Source organism: Euprymna scolopes, chromosome 28 (assembly GCF_053919585.1).
Source record: "Euprymna scolopes isolate OS-2025 chromosome 28, ASM5391958v1, whole genome shotgun sequence".
NCBI classification, from domain to species: domain Eukaryota; kingdom Metazoa; phylum Mollusca; class Cephalopoda; order Sepiida; family Sepiolidae; genus Euprymna; species Euprymna scolopes.
In genome coordinates, this window is record NC_136509.1 from 65,214,327 (window position 1) to 65,232,710 (window position 18,384).

At 39.1% G+C, this 18,384-nt stretch overlaps 1 protein-coding gene across 9 annotated transcripts in view; it reads left to right on the forward strand.

Annotated features, from left to right (window-relative positions):
• Positions 1-5,002: 5,002 nt before the first annotated feature.
• The window catches only part of LOC145249680 (uncharacterized), a 103,035-nt gene continuing 89,653 nt past the window's right edge, over positions 5,003-18,384 (forward strand). Inside the window, exon 1 of one of the 9 annotated variants that reach the window (XM_080111470.1) lies at positions 5,003-5,157. In XM_080111470.1, coding sequence (XP_079967596.1) covers positions 5,076-5,157 — 82 coding nt within the window. In that variant the 5' untranslated portion in view covers positions 5,003-5,075. The other 8 variants (XM_080111471.1, XM_080111473.1, XM_080111472.1 and 5 more) reach the window with 8 other exon arrangements.

The window sequence follows — 18,384 nt, forward strand, 5'->3', positions numbered from 1 at the left end:
CAGGCTTGATATCACATTACGGAGTTCCCACCACCATCATCACTGATCGTGGCATACAGTTTGAATCCCACCTCTTCCAGGAACTTTCTAAGATTCTAGGGATCCAATGTATTCATACTAGAAGTTATCACCCTGCTTCTAACGGAATGATTGAATGCTTCCATCATCAATTGAAAGCAGTATTATGTGCTTACCCTGACCAGCAGCGATGGAGCGAATATGTACCGGTTGTCCTTCTTGGCTGTCGTGCTGCTATCAAAGAGAACCTGAGATACTCTTCAGCCGAACTTGTCTATGGAGTACCTCTATCGTTGCCAGGCCAAATACTGAGCCCGATAGAGTTAACAACAACCAATTCAGCTCTGTATGTCAACAGACTGCAAGCTTATTTTAGTAAGCTCCCACCGATGCACACTAGGGAACAGACCATTAGATCTTCGGTCCCAAAGGACATTCCATCTTGGACTCATATTTTTCTTAGAAAGGACACCGTGAAAGCCCCCCCTCCCAACTTCACCTTATACTGGCCCTTATCACGTGCTTTCACGTACTGATAAACTTTTCACCTTAGATATCAGTGGTAAAAGAGAAACTGTCTCTATTGATAGAGTAAAAAAAAACTTTCTTGATACAAAAACACACGAGCCACACATTCCCCCTACTTTCACACAGCATCAAGATATGCATACACCTTAAATAAATGCTCCAAATGAAGACAATCATTTCACCACTACACGTAGTGGTCGACGGGTATATTGGCCGAAGAGACTGCGTAAAACTTTGTATTTCTGTTAAAAAATTTTTTTTTCCTTGTTTTCCCTTCTTTCAAAAAAAAAAAAAGAAAGAACGTTTTATTACAAAAAGAAAGATGCAAATATTCCCCAACTTTTCACAGAAAAGTAAGAACATTTTTTTTCCATAAAAATAAATAAAATAAACTGATATTTTTATTTTTCGCTATTTGTTATGCAACCTTTTTCTCTGTCGGCTTTCAGCCTAAGCAGGGGGTTATGTAGCAGAAACAAATGAAACTTTTTCTTTTGCAAGTCAATGCCTCTCCCATATTATTTGGCCATATACTGACCAATCAGGGGTGCGTCACATTGATCTTTTCTCTCCCCTAAGGAAATCGGATAGCTTCCAGTTTGAAGAAAAAAAACTTTCTTACCGAGAGAGACACCAAGTGGATCGGACCCTTTTTCTTTGCTCTCTCTCCACCTCTGTGTTATTTCATCCGGTATTGATGATTCCCACTGGGAATAACTACCGCGATAGCACCAGGTAGCCAGAGTCCAGCTTTTACCCAGGAATAATATTGCCCTGTGAACATTCGCCTGAATAAACATTTTCTTTGTTACATTTATTTATTCATTTATTATTTTTTTTTATTACATTTTCCCCCCATGCAAGGCACATTGCCACTTTGGTGTAGGGGGCTACTATCAGGGGCAACAACTACTGGGGTACTATGTAGGGATTTGGGCAGCAAGATGTTGGTTCACGTTGCACTTGAACTTCTGCACGTCAGTACAGTTGGGGAAGCAGGGACCTGGAATGGAATTCCAAAGTCTAGCGGTTCTGGGGAAGAAACTACTGGAGTAGAAAGATCTTTTACATCTAGGGATCTCTACAGTGTGGGGGTGGGACTTTGCAGCCTGTCGGGTCTGTCGAGGGTGTTCAGATTGTGGGGGCACAAGTGCTTGCAGTTCGTCAGAGCATTCACCATTATAATACTTGTAGAACAGGCAGAGGGATGCAACGTTTCGTCGATGGGACAGAGGCTGAAGCTTAGATGCCAGTTCAGGGCCTATCAGATTTGCGACTCTCTTTTGAACCTTGTCAAGGAGCGAGAGACTAGTAGCCGATGCATCAGCCCAAATGTCACAACAATACTCCATACATGGGCGAATGGTTGCCTTATAGATGTACAGAATACTTTCGGGTGTTAGTAATTTTCTAGCATGGTAGAGAAAGCCCACCTTCCTTGCAGCGGCCCTGGCAATGCCCTCGATGTAATTGTTCCAACTCATGTTTGCTGTGAACGTTAGGCCAAGGAGCTTGAAAGACATACTCCAGATAAAGAGTCGTTGGCCATTGCTATAGGTGGTAGAGAAGGTTTTTGTAATTATTGAATAAACTAGTTTAGTCTTGGCGGCATTGAACGTGACCATCCATTTTTGTCCCCATTCCACTACAGATTGGAGGTCATCTTCTAGTGTTTCTGCCATTTCTTTAGATATGTGTTCTTTTGTTTTCCTGTCGTGTCTATTATAGAGTGTGGTGTCATCAGCATATATACCCATCTCAGAGGAAATTTTGTCGGGAGGTCATTTATGAATATCAGAAACAGTAGAGGTCCAAGGATAGACCCCTGGGGCACTCCCGCATTTATATCATATTGTTTAGATGTACGACCGTTGAGGACAACCTGGATTTTTCTCTTATCTAAGAAGGATTTAATTATGCTAAGTATTCTACCAGTGATGCCGTATGATCTAATCTTCCTGAGGAGACCCTCATGCCATACCCTGTCAAAAGCCTGAGATATATCTAGAGCTACCGCTCTGCCCTCCCCCACTTTGTCCAGTGAATGGTATATACGTTCAAAGATTACAGTTAGGATGTCTGCTGTGGAACGGGCTTGTCTAAATCCATATTGTATGTCAGTCAGAAGCTTAGCATCTGTAAGGTGATGGACTAGAGCATGGTTAATTAAGGTCTCAAATATTTTGGCAAAAAGTGGGAGGCTAATGGGGCGATAATTTGATGGGTCAGTTCTTTCGCCAGAATTCTTGAATACTGGTACCACAGAAGCAGTTTTCCAACAGCCTGGAAAGCAAGATTCATTAAGGCATTTGTTGTAGAGTTTGGAGAGAACTGGAGCTACTTCAGCTGAGCACTTTTTTAATAGCACAGCTGGGATGAGATCAGGTCCACATGCTTTTGAAGTGTCAAGGTTTTTTATGATAGCATGTACTTGAGCAGGGGTGATTTGTAGATCGTCTAGCGTGGTGTCTGTCCGCATAGGAAATTCAGGTAGGGGGTGGTTGGAAGGGTCCAGTGTGGAGTTTGAGGCAAACCGACTGGCAAGCATGTTAGCCTTTTCGGTTGCTGAGCAACCTTGTGATTGTTGGTTAGTGGGGGAATTGTTGATTGCCCATTATTTACTACACTGTTGTAGATTTTCCAGAAGTCACGAGTTCCTAGTTTTTGTGCTTCAATGCGTTTTTTAGTGGTTTCCATAAATTCTCTCTTAGCTGTCGCTATTTCTTTCTTAATGTTACTTCTAGCTTCTATGTACTTCTGTCTGTTTGAACTGGACTTATGTCGGTTAAATCTGCGGTATGCATGCTGCCTTTGAGCAATAGCAGTTGCGTAAGTCGAAGTAAACCATTGGGTAGAGTGAGGCTTGCTATAAAATTTCCGCATGGGTACATGCGCTTCGATTGCAGTTTTGAACCATTCAATGGTCTCGTTTGCACACTGTTCAGCAGGAAGAGAAAACATATTTATCCATGGGGCATCTCTGATAAGATCTCTGATGGCTTCCCAGTCAGCTTTTTTATAATATCTTGTTGTTTTGAGCGCTGGCTCTTCAGTTTTGGCTCTAGAGTTTAGGGCGATTTCAACCATTATCACTGCAAGATCAGCGTTCCCAAGTGGGCTGTTGGCATTTGTGATGCAATCATCAGGAACTGTGGTCAAAAACAGATCTAAAAGTGATGCGTGTTGTTCTTCCTGGTCATGGAAACAGGTTATTGAAGTTGTTGCGTTTGTTATTTCAGAAGCTTGTGTTGAATTATTTTCTTAGGTTGTGCCCTGAAAGCACAAACCCTAAAACTCCGTCGGATCTCCTGACATTAAACAACCACCTTTGCGTGCATCAAATTCCTCCACATGGAAATACCAAAGCAGTGAGAAGTAATATTCCTTTCCTGAACATTTTAATTTTATTACCTTCTTGACTCTTGTGCTGAATCAACACATGCAAACATAAAAATACATCAGCACAATAATATCATTCGCCTTTTTTCTATTGTTAAATAAAAGTCATCTTGAACTTTTAAAATTCGCCTTTGTCTTTATGCCATTTCTGACAACGCTATCTTTTTATTTTTTATTCTTGTTGGGGATTGGGAAACATTTACCTATGTTCACATCACGACTGTGATACAAGGCATCAGTGAATGTCGACCAGGCTCCCCACAATTTACTTGTTGCACATTTAATTTTTTCATCTCATATTTTGTTGTGTTGGCTAGTGTTAAAAATGCCCTTTACTCTACTATCCCCTACTAGAAGTTTAAGACATTAAAACAATTTGTTCTTAATTCCTTGCCTCCCCGCCAGAGCGTGGGAAGATATCCAGTTGCCTTGTAGCAGTTAACAAACTATTTACTATAAGCAGATCAATGCCCGGTGCCAGTGATTTGGCCACATTGACCAATTGGTTGGCAGGGTTCATTGATTTAAGGACTATTTTAGCCCTTTGGGATCTCAGCTGTGATCGCCAGAGAGACGCCAGCAAGTGACCTATACAGACCTCTCTCACTCACCCCTCCCTCTGCTACTTGTTGACGACTGCAGTCTGATGGCAGACGACACCTTCAAACAGACATTTACACTTTCTTTCTCTCCAGTTTGAGATACAATCTCGCCTTTTTAAAATAAATCCTTTATTATTGTTTTGTTAAAAGCAATGTCGTTTGGCCTTGCGTTTATTTAAGTAAGAGAGAAATGCAAATTAAGTAAAAAAAGTAATTTAAGTAGGAGAGAAATGCACATTTCCCTCCTATAGTCTCAAAAAGATGCAATCTTGATTGAGACAAAAATCCCTTCTAATAGAGTACAGAAACGATACTGTAGCAGTTAACAAACTATTTGATCCGCTTATAGTAATTAGTTTGTTAACTGCTACAATACTACGTCTTGATTCAAATGCAATGGCCAAAAAGAAAACGCCATCAGTAACGGTGTGATAGGGAATATGAAGAAACGCGAATAGTTATTCCGGAAACTTCCGAACGCTACCGAAACTTGCCGATCATCTCCTTTGTCGATTGTCGCAAACGAGAATGATGATCGCCATGACTGATGCTTGCGACAACCAAAATTCGGCATTAGCGTCCTCCGTTACGGCACCTCCACATTCCCAAGGTATTTTAGAGTCTTCAACGGGCATACCATAACAATGTCGCTAAAAACCCAAATGAAAACAAGTGATGTACTCGATCTTTTCTCCTGTATTCTTAATTTTAGGAAGTATAATGCGGTAAATATGTCTATGTGTAAAATTGGAGAGCGAAAGAAAGAGATAAAAAAAAAAAAAAAAAAAAAGGAAATCACATAAAAGTTCTCAGTAATCGTGTTTGCTTGTTTTTAATGTTTAAGAAATATTATGTCAATCCTTTTTGGCTCCGAACAAAGTGCAGTATCTGTTCTGTTGTGCTTTACGCAGTCTATTCTGTCTTCAGTCAGTGAGGGAGAAGTCATAGACTGAGACAATTTAAATTTGTGTTTCGATTCGGAGTGCCCCTTTTTGTGCACTGAATTTACCGACCTTGTCTTAGTCTGCCCTCGTGGAGAGGCAAGTAAATAGGAAATTTAGTAATTGTTTGGTTTTTAGCGATGTTGAGTTTTCTTTCTTTTTTTTTTTTTTTCATTTCTCTTATTTGTTTATCTCGCGTTTTATTTTTGTTTTTATTTTGGTACTAGTGCAGAGAGTGATTCGGATGTAAATAATAACGTTATTATTTAAAAAGCCATTCTTAATATGGGGAGAGGAGGGTGTTTTGTACCTATTCTATACTTCAACTTTACAATTGAATAAAAAAACATAAAACTTTAATTAAACTTTGAAATACGATTTAAAAAAAATAGCGCGGATCTGCCTGCACTAGCACCGTTATTTTCCTTGAATTCGAGATTTATTCGGAAAAAAAAAAAAAAAGAAAGAAAGAAACACCATGCTGTTATTTATTATTTAATATTCATAAATTTCAGTTCAGCAACTCACATATTTCACTTGCTTTTCGCTCAAAATATTCCATACGAATGTAGGTGCTAATGCAGAGAGTGGATCCGATCCGCGCTATTTTTTAAATCGTATTTCCACGTTTAATTAAAATTTTATGATGTTTTTTTTTTATTCAATTGTAAGGTTGAAGTACACTAACACCCTCTCCTCCCCATGTTAAGAATGGCTTTTTAAATAATAACGTATTTCAGCACGGATCACTCTCTGCATGAGTACCCGAATGTATATTAATTTTATGATATTTTATTTCTAGTCTGAAAATAAAATTGCACTTAGTATTTTTGTTTATAAATGTGAATTTTTTTTTTTTTTTCGATTGTGATCAACTATTTTTTATTTTTGTATTAAAATATTTGAACTTATTTATTCTTTTAGAACTTGTTTCGTACTAACAATTTTAAAAAGTAAAAATAGTTTTTTGTAAAGCAAAACAATGGTTGCCGACTATGAAAACAGCGAGTTCAAGTTAGATTTACAAAATATAAAAATTGAAATAGAATTTTATTTCCGTACAAGAAATGTTAGATCCAGAAGAATAAGCGCCTGAGTTTGAAAGTCAATGGGCAGAAAATGGTGTTGGGCCAGGTGTAGGCCTCCTCCTAACTCAACAATGGCATCTATACGGTATGATAATTTGTAGATTTTAAGAAGAAAAAAAAATTAAACAAAAGAATGTCAATATATTTATAAACTATTTCGAAGCTATTTTTTCATAAAATGTCGGAATTTACTATAAATTGCTTAAACAAATATTTAGATTCTAAATTTTAGAATAAAAAATTTCGTAATTCTTTACGACCTAACATAGTATAAACACCAACTTCCCCATGTTAAGAACGGCTTTCGAGGTTGGGGGTTGGGAGTGTTTATAATACGCTTGGTTATGTCGTAAAAAATACCCAAATTCCTATCTCAGAAACATATCTAGTCATATTTTCCTATAAAAAATTAAATCAAACCACATATTTGCTAAAATAAAATGTTTATTTAAAATTACACTTATTAAAAAAAAAATAAAAATAAAAAATACAAACAAATCAGTGTAACGGAACCATGGGCGACTAAAACCGGTGTCAGTTGAAAATCGTTTACTAATGTAAAATTATTCTGCTTCCCAAACCGGACTTCCTGATATTTAGTTTAATTTCGCTAGCAGCCATGTTTAAAATGTTTTTTTTTTTTATTTTTTAGTTACACTATATCCGCCTGTTAAAATTTGTTTTTCATTTAAAAAATATTTAAAGACTACAAAAAAAAGGGGGGGGGGGTAATTGTGGCCTGGTAGACCAACACAAAACCTACATTAAAAAAAAACTTGTTTTCTAGAGATTTGCAAGTGTGCTGAAAACGAATATCGCATTTAAAATGGGAAGTCAGCAACTAATTTTCATAATATCGGAAAGATACTTTTCCACAGGTTTCATGTAGTAGTGGCCAAATTGTTCAAAATAGAAACGACATAATGAAGTTTTAAGATAATGAAGACTTAATCTATTTTTTTTTCTTTAATAAAAAAATATATAACAATGACCACCACTTATAAAATATCGCATTTAAATTTTGCCCCATTATGGATTATCAGAAGCTAAACAGGCATGTTGACGTATATACACCCAATGCGAATGCTTGCTCAGAAAAATTGGGGAATGGCAGCAACAAGGCTCAAACATTGACTTGAAGAAACGCTTTTGATAAAGTACCCAGACCAGCTATATGGGCAGTTTTCTCCAGGTTCAGGTGCCCACATGATTTTGTCACCCTGGTGCATGTCCTTCATGATGAATCACAGGTAGATTATGTCATCAGAGCTCTCTCTTCCCCATTCCATATCAATGAGGGCTTGAATGGGTGTGTGTTTTGGCTCCAATTTGTTTCTCTTTCTATGCGACAGCAAAGCATAATGAGATTCCCCCAGACATGACTTCACTTGCCCTTCGTTTTTGCATGGATGGAGGCATTTTTAATCTCACTCGACTTAAAGCCAGAACTAAAACAATCATTTGTTCAGTATGGGAACTGCAGTATGCTGATGACAATCCCACCCCATGTTAGACTACTGAGAACCTCCAGACATTAGCAAACACATGCAACACGACCTACAAACGTTTTGGGATGCAAATGAATAGAGACAAAACTAAGATAATCGTTCAACATCTACTTGGTCTTCTGCTCCCAAATACCATTGTAAATAACCAATCAGTAGAGGAACTGGATCAGTTTTCATACCTACAGAGCATCTTAATATCTACTCTACTTGTAAAATGATGTGGCGAATGAGATCAGGGCAGCCTATTTCACCTTTGGTTGATTAAACTGCTGTATAAAACAGTATAATCACCCCATGATGATGGCCATTAAAATCTTGGTCTTCCAGGCAGTAGTTCTATCCAGACTTCTGTGCGTGTGAAATATGAACCTTATACAGAAGCGATATAAAAAAAAAAAAAAAAATAGTGCCTCCAACAACAAAACCTGAATTCTAAAAATCATTTGGAAGAACCACACACTTAACACAGATGTTTTGCATTGAACCTCAGTGACCAGCGTTGAGACGCTATTATCCATCATCACCTCCGCTGGGCAGACCACATCTACAAGCTCCTCAAGAAAATGCTCTATGACAAGTTTGCCAACAGAACTAGGCCACAAGGAGCCTTGAAAATGTGCTGTAAAAACCAGCTGAAGTGCACCTTGAACCAAAATAGACCTGTCCTGATAGGAATGAACTGCTAGGGACTAGAACATATGGAGAAGAGCAATGTGTCAAAGCATTGAAGACTTTGAGGAGAAGGGAAAAGAGGCAAGACGAAAGAAATGAAGAAAGCAGAGTGAACAACTTCATCCTCCCCTTACTTTTCCCTGTGAACACTGTCCGCGACTTTTCTATGGTAGACTAGGCCTTCAAAGCCATACCATTCAAGGTCATTAATAAAGAAGAGAGACAAACAACAGAACCTGATACTCCGACACAGGTGAGAACCACCGCCACCTAAATAATACATTGGTTTTAAATCTAAAAAGGTTCCTCATTGATCTATATATATAAAAATGGAATGTCTGGTTTATTCAAAATCGATAAACTAGAACTTTACAATCCCGTTTTCTGTGAAATTTTATAACAGTGAATCTTTATCATCTAACTGTTTTTAAATATTAAAAAGTAAATATTACCTTATTAAAAAAAACAACTTTTATTCATTGGGGAAAAGATGACGAAAAATAACGATTCTGACTATAACACACTTTTTTAAAAAACATTGTTAAAATAATAACACAGAAATTAACATTAAATACGATTTTGACTTTAACACACTTTTTTTTTTCTTAATCATTAAAATAGTAACACAGAAATTAATATAAAAAAAAATATATATTTTTCGTAATGCGGAACTATTTTTTTTCGCCATTTTATTTCTGGGAGAAATGAGCGGTCCACAAGTTGATGACTTCTGAATTACAATATTTCATTATCTGTTTAATTGATAAGTATAAAAAAACATTCCCTATTTTTTAAATTTAAATTCATTGTGGCGGTTCTTACGATAAATTTATACCATTTTGAAATGACGAAAAATAACGATTCTGACTACACGTACGTATAAAAAAAACAACTTTTTTTTAACAATCGACAAATGTATAACAAATATTATCAAAGGCAGAATAAGTTACTTTTCTATCGAACTGGCTGATCCAGTTTGGTAGAAAAGTAACTTATCTTGCCTTAGATAACATTTGTTATATATTTATTTTTCGACAACTTTTTCGGATCTGTGTTCAGTAATACAAACATTGATTTAATGTAACGTTTAGTCGACTCGAAAACCAGTGTTTATCAGTGTATTTGAAAAATACAAACGGTGGCGGACACTGTTGATTACGTTGTTTTGGAAAATGAGTTAAAACTAATAAACTATACTGTCAGAAATCCACCAAATATGTCAGCCTATGTCATGGTCACATATATTCGGTGGGTTTCTTACATTGTTATGTATAGTTTTTTTAGTTTTTTTTTTTACTTATTTTCCCAAACTTAACATATTCAACAGAGTCCACGACTGTTTGTCTTTTTCAAATACATTGATAAACACTGTGCTTTTCCGAGCTGATTAAACCTTTTACATTAAATAAAAACAAATTATCCAGATATGTAGAAATGTAACTTACCTTACCTTTGCTTACATTTATTTGCGTATATTTATTTGTTTTTGGTCAACTTTTCGAATCTGTGTATAGTACCCCCCCCCTCACTAAAATATTAATTGAAAAGTAACATTTTTGATTACAAAAAAACACAAACACAAAAAAATCGATTAACCATTCCAACATTTTAGCAACGTTTGGCTTAATCTGTTGATGACTGCTGGTCGAGCCCAAGCCATGATTGATGGAAACTTCTAAGGATCCTGGTCAGATTCTGCAAGAGTACCGTTTTTTGTTTGTCCATTTTTGTATTTTTTTTTTGTTTTTCTTTTTTTTTTTATACACTTTTGGAGTGAATTGCTGTACTAACAATATAAGAAACATGCATTTTCTCTTTTTATTAGATTTTTCCATTACACCAAATTGAGCCACAGCAACGCGTGGCAGGGTACAGCTAGTTATTAATAATATTAAAAAAATCAACACCAATATAAAACTATTTTCATGACCTATACAATTTTTTTTTTATATATCATCTTATGTCAATGTCTTATGTCAATCTATAGAATTGCTATGAAATGATCATCATTATTATTGTAAAAATGACCATTAATGAAATTGTTGGAAAAAGAAAATCTAATTTTCAATATCATTGTATTATTATTATTTTTGTTTTTAATGTATAGTGTTTTAGGCAATTTAAAGAATCATTTATTGTACTATTCTTGATTCATGGAAGATATATATTTTTGTAAAATTTACAATTGGTGGTTGAATGTTGGTAGTCAGTTCCCAAAAAGATGGTTAATGAATGTATAAAGGGAGAAAATTATTACTGACTTTGACTTGGCCTTTTGATTAGGAGTAAAATGTAATAGCTGTCAAATAAGTGTTGTCAAGTAAGGGAAATCTTTCTAGACTGAGGCAATTTTTATTTTTGTCCCAATCCAGAGCGCCCTTTTTTGGGAAACTAGATTTGACCTTGTGTATAATTCAAGTAAATAGGTACATAATCTTGCATTTCTTGTCTATATTATGTAACTTTGATAAAGTTATTACATCGTTTCTTCATGTGATACTTTTATCCAGTAACTCAAAAGTTGTATGTAGCTCTTTTTCTTTTTTTCTTTTTAAAGAGATTATGACGTGCTGAATGTATTCAATTCAGTATTACATATGCTATCAGAAAGAAAAGCACTTTTTGAATTAGTAAATAAGTTTGCAAATTGACATATTTACAATATGGCGGTCAGGTTTGCTAGTCAGTATAAAATTATGTTTTTAAATTTACCATTAATTAAATATTTGTTTGAATAAACGATTATGGTAATGTTGAATTGTCACAATTGAGATTTAATGTGATGTTATCACTTTGACAATGGTGATACCCTGGCTTACTTAGGCTACCCAATAAAAATACAAATTAATTAAAACAAATTGTTTTGGGTTATTTCATAAAAAAAAAATTCCATTAAGTTTAAAGATGTTTTCATTATTCATTTAATTATAAGTTAAATAGACAATGTCTTAATTGACTGTTAATTTCTTTCAGTAATACACTATGGAAATGACATGATTATGACCTGTAAATTTATGTTATGGAGAGGCAAAGTGCGAATGAACTCAAAATCCGGGCCAACAAAAACGGAACTCGGGAATTGGATGACCTGGTCCTATGACGCAAGTCATTTTATGGGTCAGGCCGTTGTATGGAGCAAGGTTCGAATGAACTTAAATCCTAGCCGACAAAAATGAAACCGGTAATGGGATGACCTGGAGATGACGTAATTCGGTCGCAAGTAAGACCAAAAGCAAACGCCGGGCTGGTCAAAATATGGGTCAATGACGTCAGTTGGTTTATGGGTTACCAGGTCGAAAGTCCATAAAAGTGAGATGGTAAACAAAAACAAGGCAGAGACGCGGAGACGGGGCACGAGAGACAGATGACGAGGAACTGCGTGTCACATTCGCAACCTACACCTCTCTCACCACCACCTCCACCGCTGTATTGTGTATATATGAATGTTTGTTAAATAAACCAAGTTTGTTTATAACAAAGTGTCTCGTTATTCATTGATAAATGAACAGCGGTCATTTCAATCTAGACAATTTACAACAAACATATGTGAAACGCACTATCTCTCAGTCTATCTATCAAGATATTCAAAAATCTCTTATAGTTGAATTACAGGTGGTGCTCATGTAGTAGAATGTATCCTGTCTCTAGATGAAACACTAAGACTCTTCCTAAGACGAACAACAACAACACAGAATATACGTCATCTTCATACCACCAGTATATAACATTTATAATATATTTTAAAAACACTGATTTTATTATTTGAAAATTTTGAAAGTTTGTGAATTTTTAATATATTTCAAATTCAATCATAAAAATTTTATTATTTATTACTTATTTATTTGAACAAAAATATGAAAAAAAACCCAAAAAAGGTTTACTGTATGTTATATTTCAAATTGATTTATGAAAAAACACAGATAAAATAAAACTTGTAATATATTTTACTTCCCCAAAAAATCAGAAAACAAATTATTTGTTTGCCTAAATAAGGTATTTTTTTTTTATATGTGGGGATAGGATAACCGGTGTCAATGTACTAGTGTCTTATCCTCCCAATATTGTAAGTGACAATTTTTTAAATAAAGTAAGTTAAAACTAAAATAAGTTATAAAAATATCTTATTAAAAACCTGATTATATTTTTAACTAGCGGGAAACCCGACATTGCCTAGTATTGAATGATGATCAATGAATGTTTCACACTCCAATATTTTTATTATCATCGAAATTGGTGTAATCACCCATTTTTCAATCAACTCGATTGATTACCTGTTGTAGTTGGGGACCCATCGTGGTGCACCTGGAGGAAGCTTCGCATGCCTCCTTGCAGTGATTTAGTTCACAGTATATTGTAATCTACATTGCACTGTAGAGAATGTACTGTTGATTTTAAAAAATTATTTTTATGTATAATGGCTTGTATTAAAGTTTTAAAATGCAAATGTCAAATATTATGCTTCAATTTTGCTCTAAACAGAAACATTTTGAACCACCCCTGTCATATCAAAGAACCTACTGTTGACTATATGCCTGGCCTTACTGCTTGTGCAGTGATAACGGCTTCAATTTAATTTGAAAATGAAAAAGTTAAGTATTATGGTGCAATTGTGCTTTGAACAGAAACATTTATTTTGAAACTTCTGAAATGCACTCGTGGTGTTAACTTTGGTCAAAATCGCCTGTTCCTTCTTTCATTGGATTTTTTGCATTATAGATTTGTAATGTGCATCCAGGAGACAAGCGCCCGCGTGTTTGTGTGTTGTGTGGGTGCGGAAGAGAGACGGACGAAAAGGAAAGACTTACCTCGGGGCCGGCTCGCCGTCGCCGACCGAAAATAGAGAAAGAAAGTTCAAGATGGCGGCCGCCATCTTTTGTAAAGGATGATATCTCGCAAAGTCACATGAATTCTCGCAATATGCAAATTTAGCCGGCCTGCAACGGCCATAAAAGCAGGTGATTGAAAGACGTTGGGAGAGCGATGATTGACTTGGTCGGGAATCGTGTTGCTGTTGCTTCTCGTGCTGTGTGGGTGTGAGCATATCTTACCGTTGTTGGGACCGTTCTGAGTAACCGATTGTTGGGTCCGTTCTGAGTAACCGTTCGCGTCCGTCTAGGTACCTTGCTAGTTGGATTCTGTGCAGAACCAGTGTTTACTGGTTATTGAATTGCTTTACGTTGCTGCAACATTACACATCTACAGAGGGCGCAGTACTTTTAAAGGATTTTCCTTATACATCTACAGAGGGCGCAGTAATTTTAAAGGACTTTCCTTACACATTTCCTACAAGCTATTTCGGCTATTTGCCCTCTAGGACTATGACCGAGTCGAAATTCGACTTAAAGCTCATACCCGAGTTTGACGGGTCCACGTCCATTGTCGACTGGGTTGAAAGGGTCGAGCTGACGTGCGACCTTTGTGAGGTAAAAAGGGTACACACTGTGATTTCCCTGAGATTGGCTGGAGGTGCCTTGAGTGTGTATCAGCAACTCAGTGCTGCCGAAAAGGGAGATGTCACTGCAGTCCTATTCGGTGGAGAGGTGTCGGAACGGACGCTCGCGTACGCGTTTGTGGCAGGCCTTCCCACTTGGGTGGAGCAGCTATTGAGAGCCTCAACCAGCGTTTCAACAACGCCCATGGAACACTTGATGGAACGTGCTCGAGCCATTATCAAGGATGAGGAGGACCTGGAGGAACCAGTTGTGATGGCGACACAGACAGGCCAGATTGGCGCTCGGGAGATTCCGAATCAGAACCCTACAAGCAATGGGAAATGTTTTCACTGCGGCCGACGCAGACATTTTGCAAGGAATTGCACCAACAGGGGGTGTGTGCGCTGTTTTAATTGTGACGGTTTGGGGCATCTAGCCCAAAACTGTGCGGGAAACATATCAGGGGAGAGGACGTCAGCGCCGCCCTGCTCCCTGAGCAAAATTTGAACAAGGCGCAACCAGTGATGACCGTCTACGTAAACAGGATACCCTGCTCAGCACTTCTCGACTCAGGCTGTTCGCATACTATAGTGAGCGCCAGGCTGTGTCCAAGTTGGACTAAGAGAAAGATCAAAGTCACCACGATAGGAGGCGAAACCCAGACATGCTGTGGAGCTGGAACTGTCGAGGTCTACACGGACACCGGTGCAGCCACTAAGATCAATGTGCTCGTGACCCAAGGAAATCTCCTGGGGTTTGACCTGTTGCTCGGATACGATGCCATCAAGGTGCTGGGGGGAGTCGCAATTCATCAGGATGGAAAAGTGCGATTCTTGGAGGCCCCAGTGTGTGCAGCGCTCCACATCGATCGGCCGGATTTTACAGAGGACTACGACTCTCGCAAGAGGGCCTGGATTGCATCTTGGAAGTGGACCGAGGGAAGGGCACCGACTAAACTCAAGAATGAGGTTGCAGAGTATCCTATACCCAGTGAGGCCCGAGCAGAATACGAAAGGGAACTAAAGGCGTGGATCCAAGATGGCTGGTTAATCCCCTACCCTGAGTACAAGCTTGGGCCTCTCAAGGGTCTAATACCCTTGATGGCAGTAGTCCAGCATAACAAGTCGAAAGTACGGCCGGTGCTGGACTATAGGGAGCTTAACAAGCATATTGAAGCCTATGCTGACGTATGCGCCAGTAAGTTGAGGGAATGGCGTCAGAAAGGCACTAATGTCTCGATATTGGATTTGCGAAAAGCCTATTTACAGGTGCGAGTTGATGAGACGTTGTGGCCGTTCCAGACAGTTTGGTTCCAGGGGCAGAGGTACTGCCTTACACGCCTCGACTTTGGCCTAAATGTGGCACCACAGATTATGAAGACTATTGTCAACACAGTATTGTCCCATTGATGACGTATACGTCAATGAAGATGTACAGTCTGCGTCGTGTGTCAAAGAAAAGTTGGCTCAGTTTGGTCTGGAATGCAAGAATCCGGAATGTTTGAGGGAAGGAGCACGTGTATTGGGATTGGATGTTTATGAGGAAGATGGCACCCTACAATGGTGGCGTGGCAGCGAAATTCCAAGCATCCCCAACATCGTTACAAGGCGGACCGTTTTTTCTTGGTGTGGAAAACTTGTTGGTCACCTACCGGCCTGTGGCTGGCTCCGCGCAGCTGTTGGTGTAATTAAACGCAGAGCAAATTTAACAACCACGGATTGGGATGACATATCCGATGATGTCCTACTAACTCTGATGATTAAAGAGACACTAGAGAGAGTGAACAAGAAGGACCCTGCCTATGGGCGGTGGTGTGTTAACGGAGACAACGTAGGTGTGTGGGTTGATGCCAGTTCTTTGGCGTTGGGAGTATCATTGGAGCAAGGAGGAAACGTGTTCGAAGATGCATGTTGGCTGCGGCCCGTAACAGATTCTCAGCATATCAACCTAGCAGAGCTGGACGCCGTTGTAAAGGGGATAAATCTGGCCCTGCAGTGGCAGTCTAAGAAGTTGACCTTGTACACAGATTCTCTCTGTGTCTACCACTGGGTGTCTGACACACTTTCAGGACGGACACGTATCCGTACCAAGGCAGCAAGCGAAATGTTAATACGGAGAAGGCTAGACACGCTAAAAAACCTGGTATCTGAGTATGGGCTATCACTAAGCGTCACTCTGGTGCCATCACATTGTAATCGTGCTGACCAACTGACCCGAGTACCTCACAAATGGTATGAAGCCGCGAAGATGGGAATGGAAATTACTGCTCGATCTTGTGCAGTTGCAATCGACCCATGTCAAATACAAAAAATTCATGCACAGAGCGGACATCCGGGTATCAAGAGGACCCTTTATTTTGTGAGGCGCGTATACCCAGCAGTGACCAAGATGGATGTCAGACAGATCATCAGAAATTGTGAGGCTTGCCAGTCTATTGATCCGGCACCAGAGCGATGGCAGAAGGGTCGATTGGAAGTTGAGGGTGTGTGGCAGCGGCTGGCCATGGATATCACCCATTACAGTGGCAAGCCCTTTCTAACTCTCATTGATTGCGGGCCTACGAGATTTGCGGTGTGGCGGCAGATGACCAGACAGGATTCGGCAAATGTTGTTCGCCACCTATCATCCATTTTTTCTGAGCGAGGTGCGCCGGAAGAGCTCCTGACTGACAAAGATGCAGCGTTTTGTAGCCAGCAAGTCCGGGAGTTGTTAGATGAGTGGGGCGTCCGACTACGGTTGCGATGTGCGCACATGCCGTCAGGAAATGGCATTGCTGAAAGAAGCCATCGCAGCATCAAGAGAATTGCTGCCAGGAAGCGATGTACTATTACGGAAGCCACATATTGGTATAACATTACGCCAAAGGACGGGACATCTCCTTCAACTGCAGCTGTGAATGCTATTTACACATACCGAGTCGGAGTGAAGGGAATCAACACTACGCAGCCAGCCGACAAGGGAACATGTAACAGATATGAAGTGGGAGATCCAGTGTGGGTGTGGCCCCCAGGAAATCGGTGCACCGACAAGTTTAAGCGAGGACACATATCCGGAGTGATTAGCCAGCAGTCTGTGTTGGTCAATGGAACCCCACGACATGTGCGAGATCTTCGCCCAGCTACCGAGGCGCGTCACACAACTACAGAAGAAAGCAGTGAAGCATCCAGTGATGAGCTGCCGATACACGGATTCAGTGAGCCCCCTCCAGAGACTGATAGTTATACTTCGTCTGATGAGGCGGAACCAGATCCAGAGCCCGAATCTGAACCAGTGAATGTACCTCTTCGCAGAAGCACATGCACTAAAAGGCCCCCCCCCAATGCTCCCTATGTGATCATCAGATCAGGGGGGAGTGTAATGTGCATCAAGAAGACAAGCACCCGCGTGTTTGTGTGTTGTGTGGGTGCGTAAGAGAGACGGACGAAAAGGAAAGACTTACCTCAGGGCCGGCTCGGCGTCGCCGACCGAAAATAGAGAAAGAAAGACCAAGATGGTGGCCGCCGTCTTTTGTAAAGGATGATATCTCGCAAAGTCACATGAATTCTCGCAATATGCAAATTTAGCCAGCCTGCAACGGCCATAAAAGCAGGTGATTGAAAGACGTTGGGAGAGCGATGATTGACTTGGTCGGGAATCGTGTTGCTGTTGCTTCTCGTGCTGTGTGGGTGTGAGCATATCTTACTGATTGTTGGGTCCGTTCTGAGTAACCATTCGCGTCCGTCTAGGTACCTTGCTAGTTGGATTCCGTGCAGAACCGGTGTTTACTGGTTATTGAATTGCTTTACGTTGCTGCAACATTACACATCTACAGAGGGCGCAGTACTTTTAAAGGACTTTCCTTACACATTTTCTACAAGATTATTGATACTTATCAAAGACATTCCAATACAAAACCTATTTAAGAACACAAAGTACCTTTGTGTGAAATGTTATAAAAATTGGTTCAGCCGTTTTTGAGACCATAGGAAACAAATGCACACACACACACACACACACACACACACACACACACACAAAAAGTTCCTATCATATAATAGATTCTTTTATCCAAGCCTTTCAACTTGGGCCACAACAAGTAGATACAATTACTATTGTAAAAGCTTTGCTTTTTGATTGAACAATCCTTGCTAACTACAGTAAGTACAATTCTATTCTACATTATATTTCTCTTAATGTGTCTCTCTCTCTCCATTTCA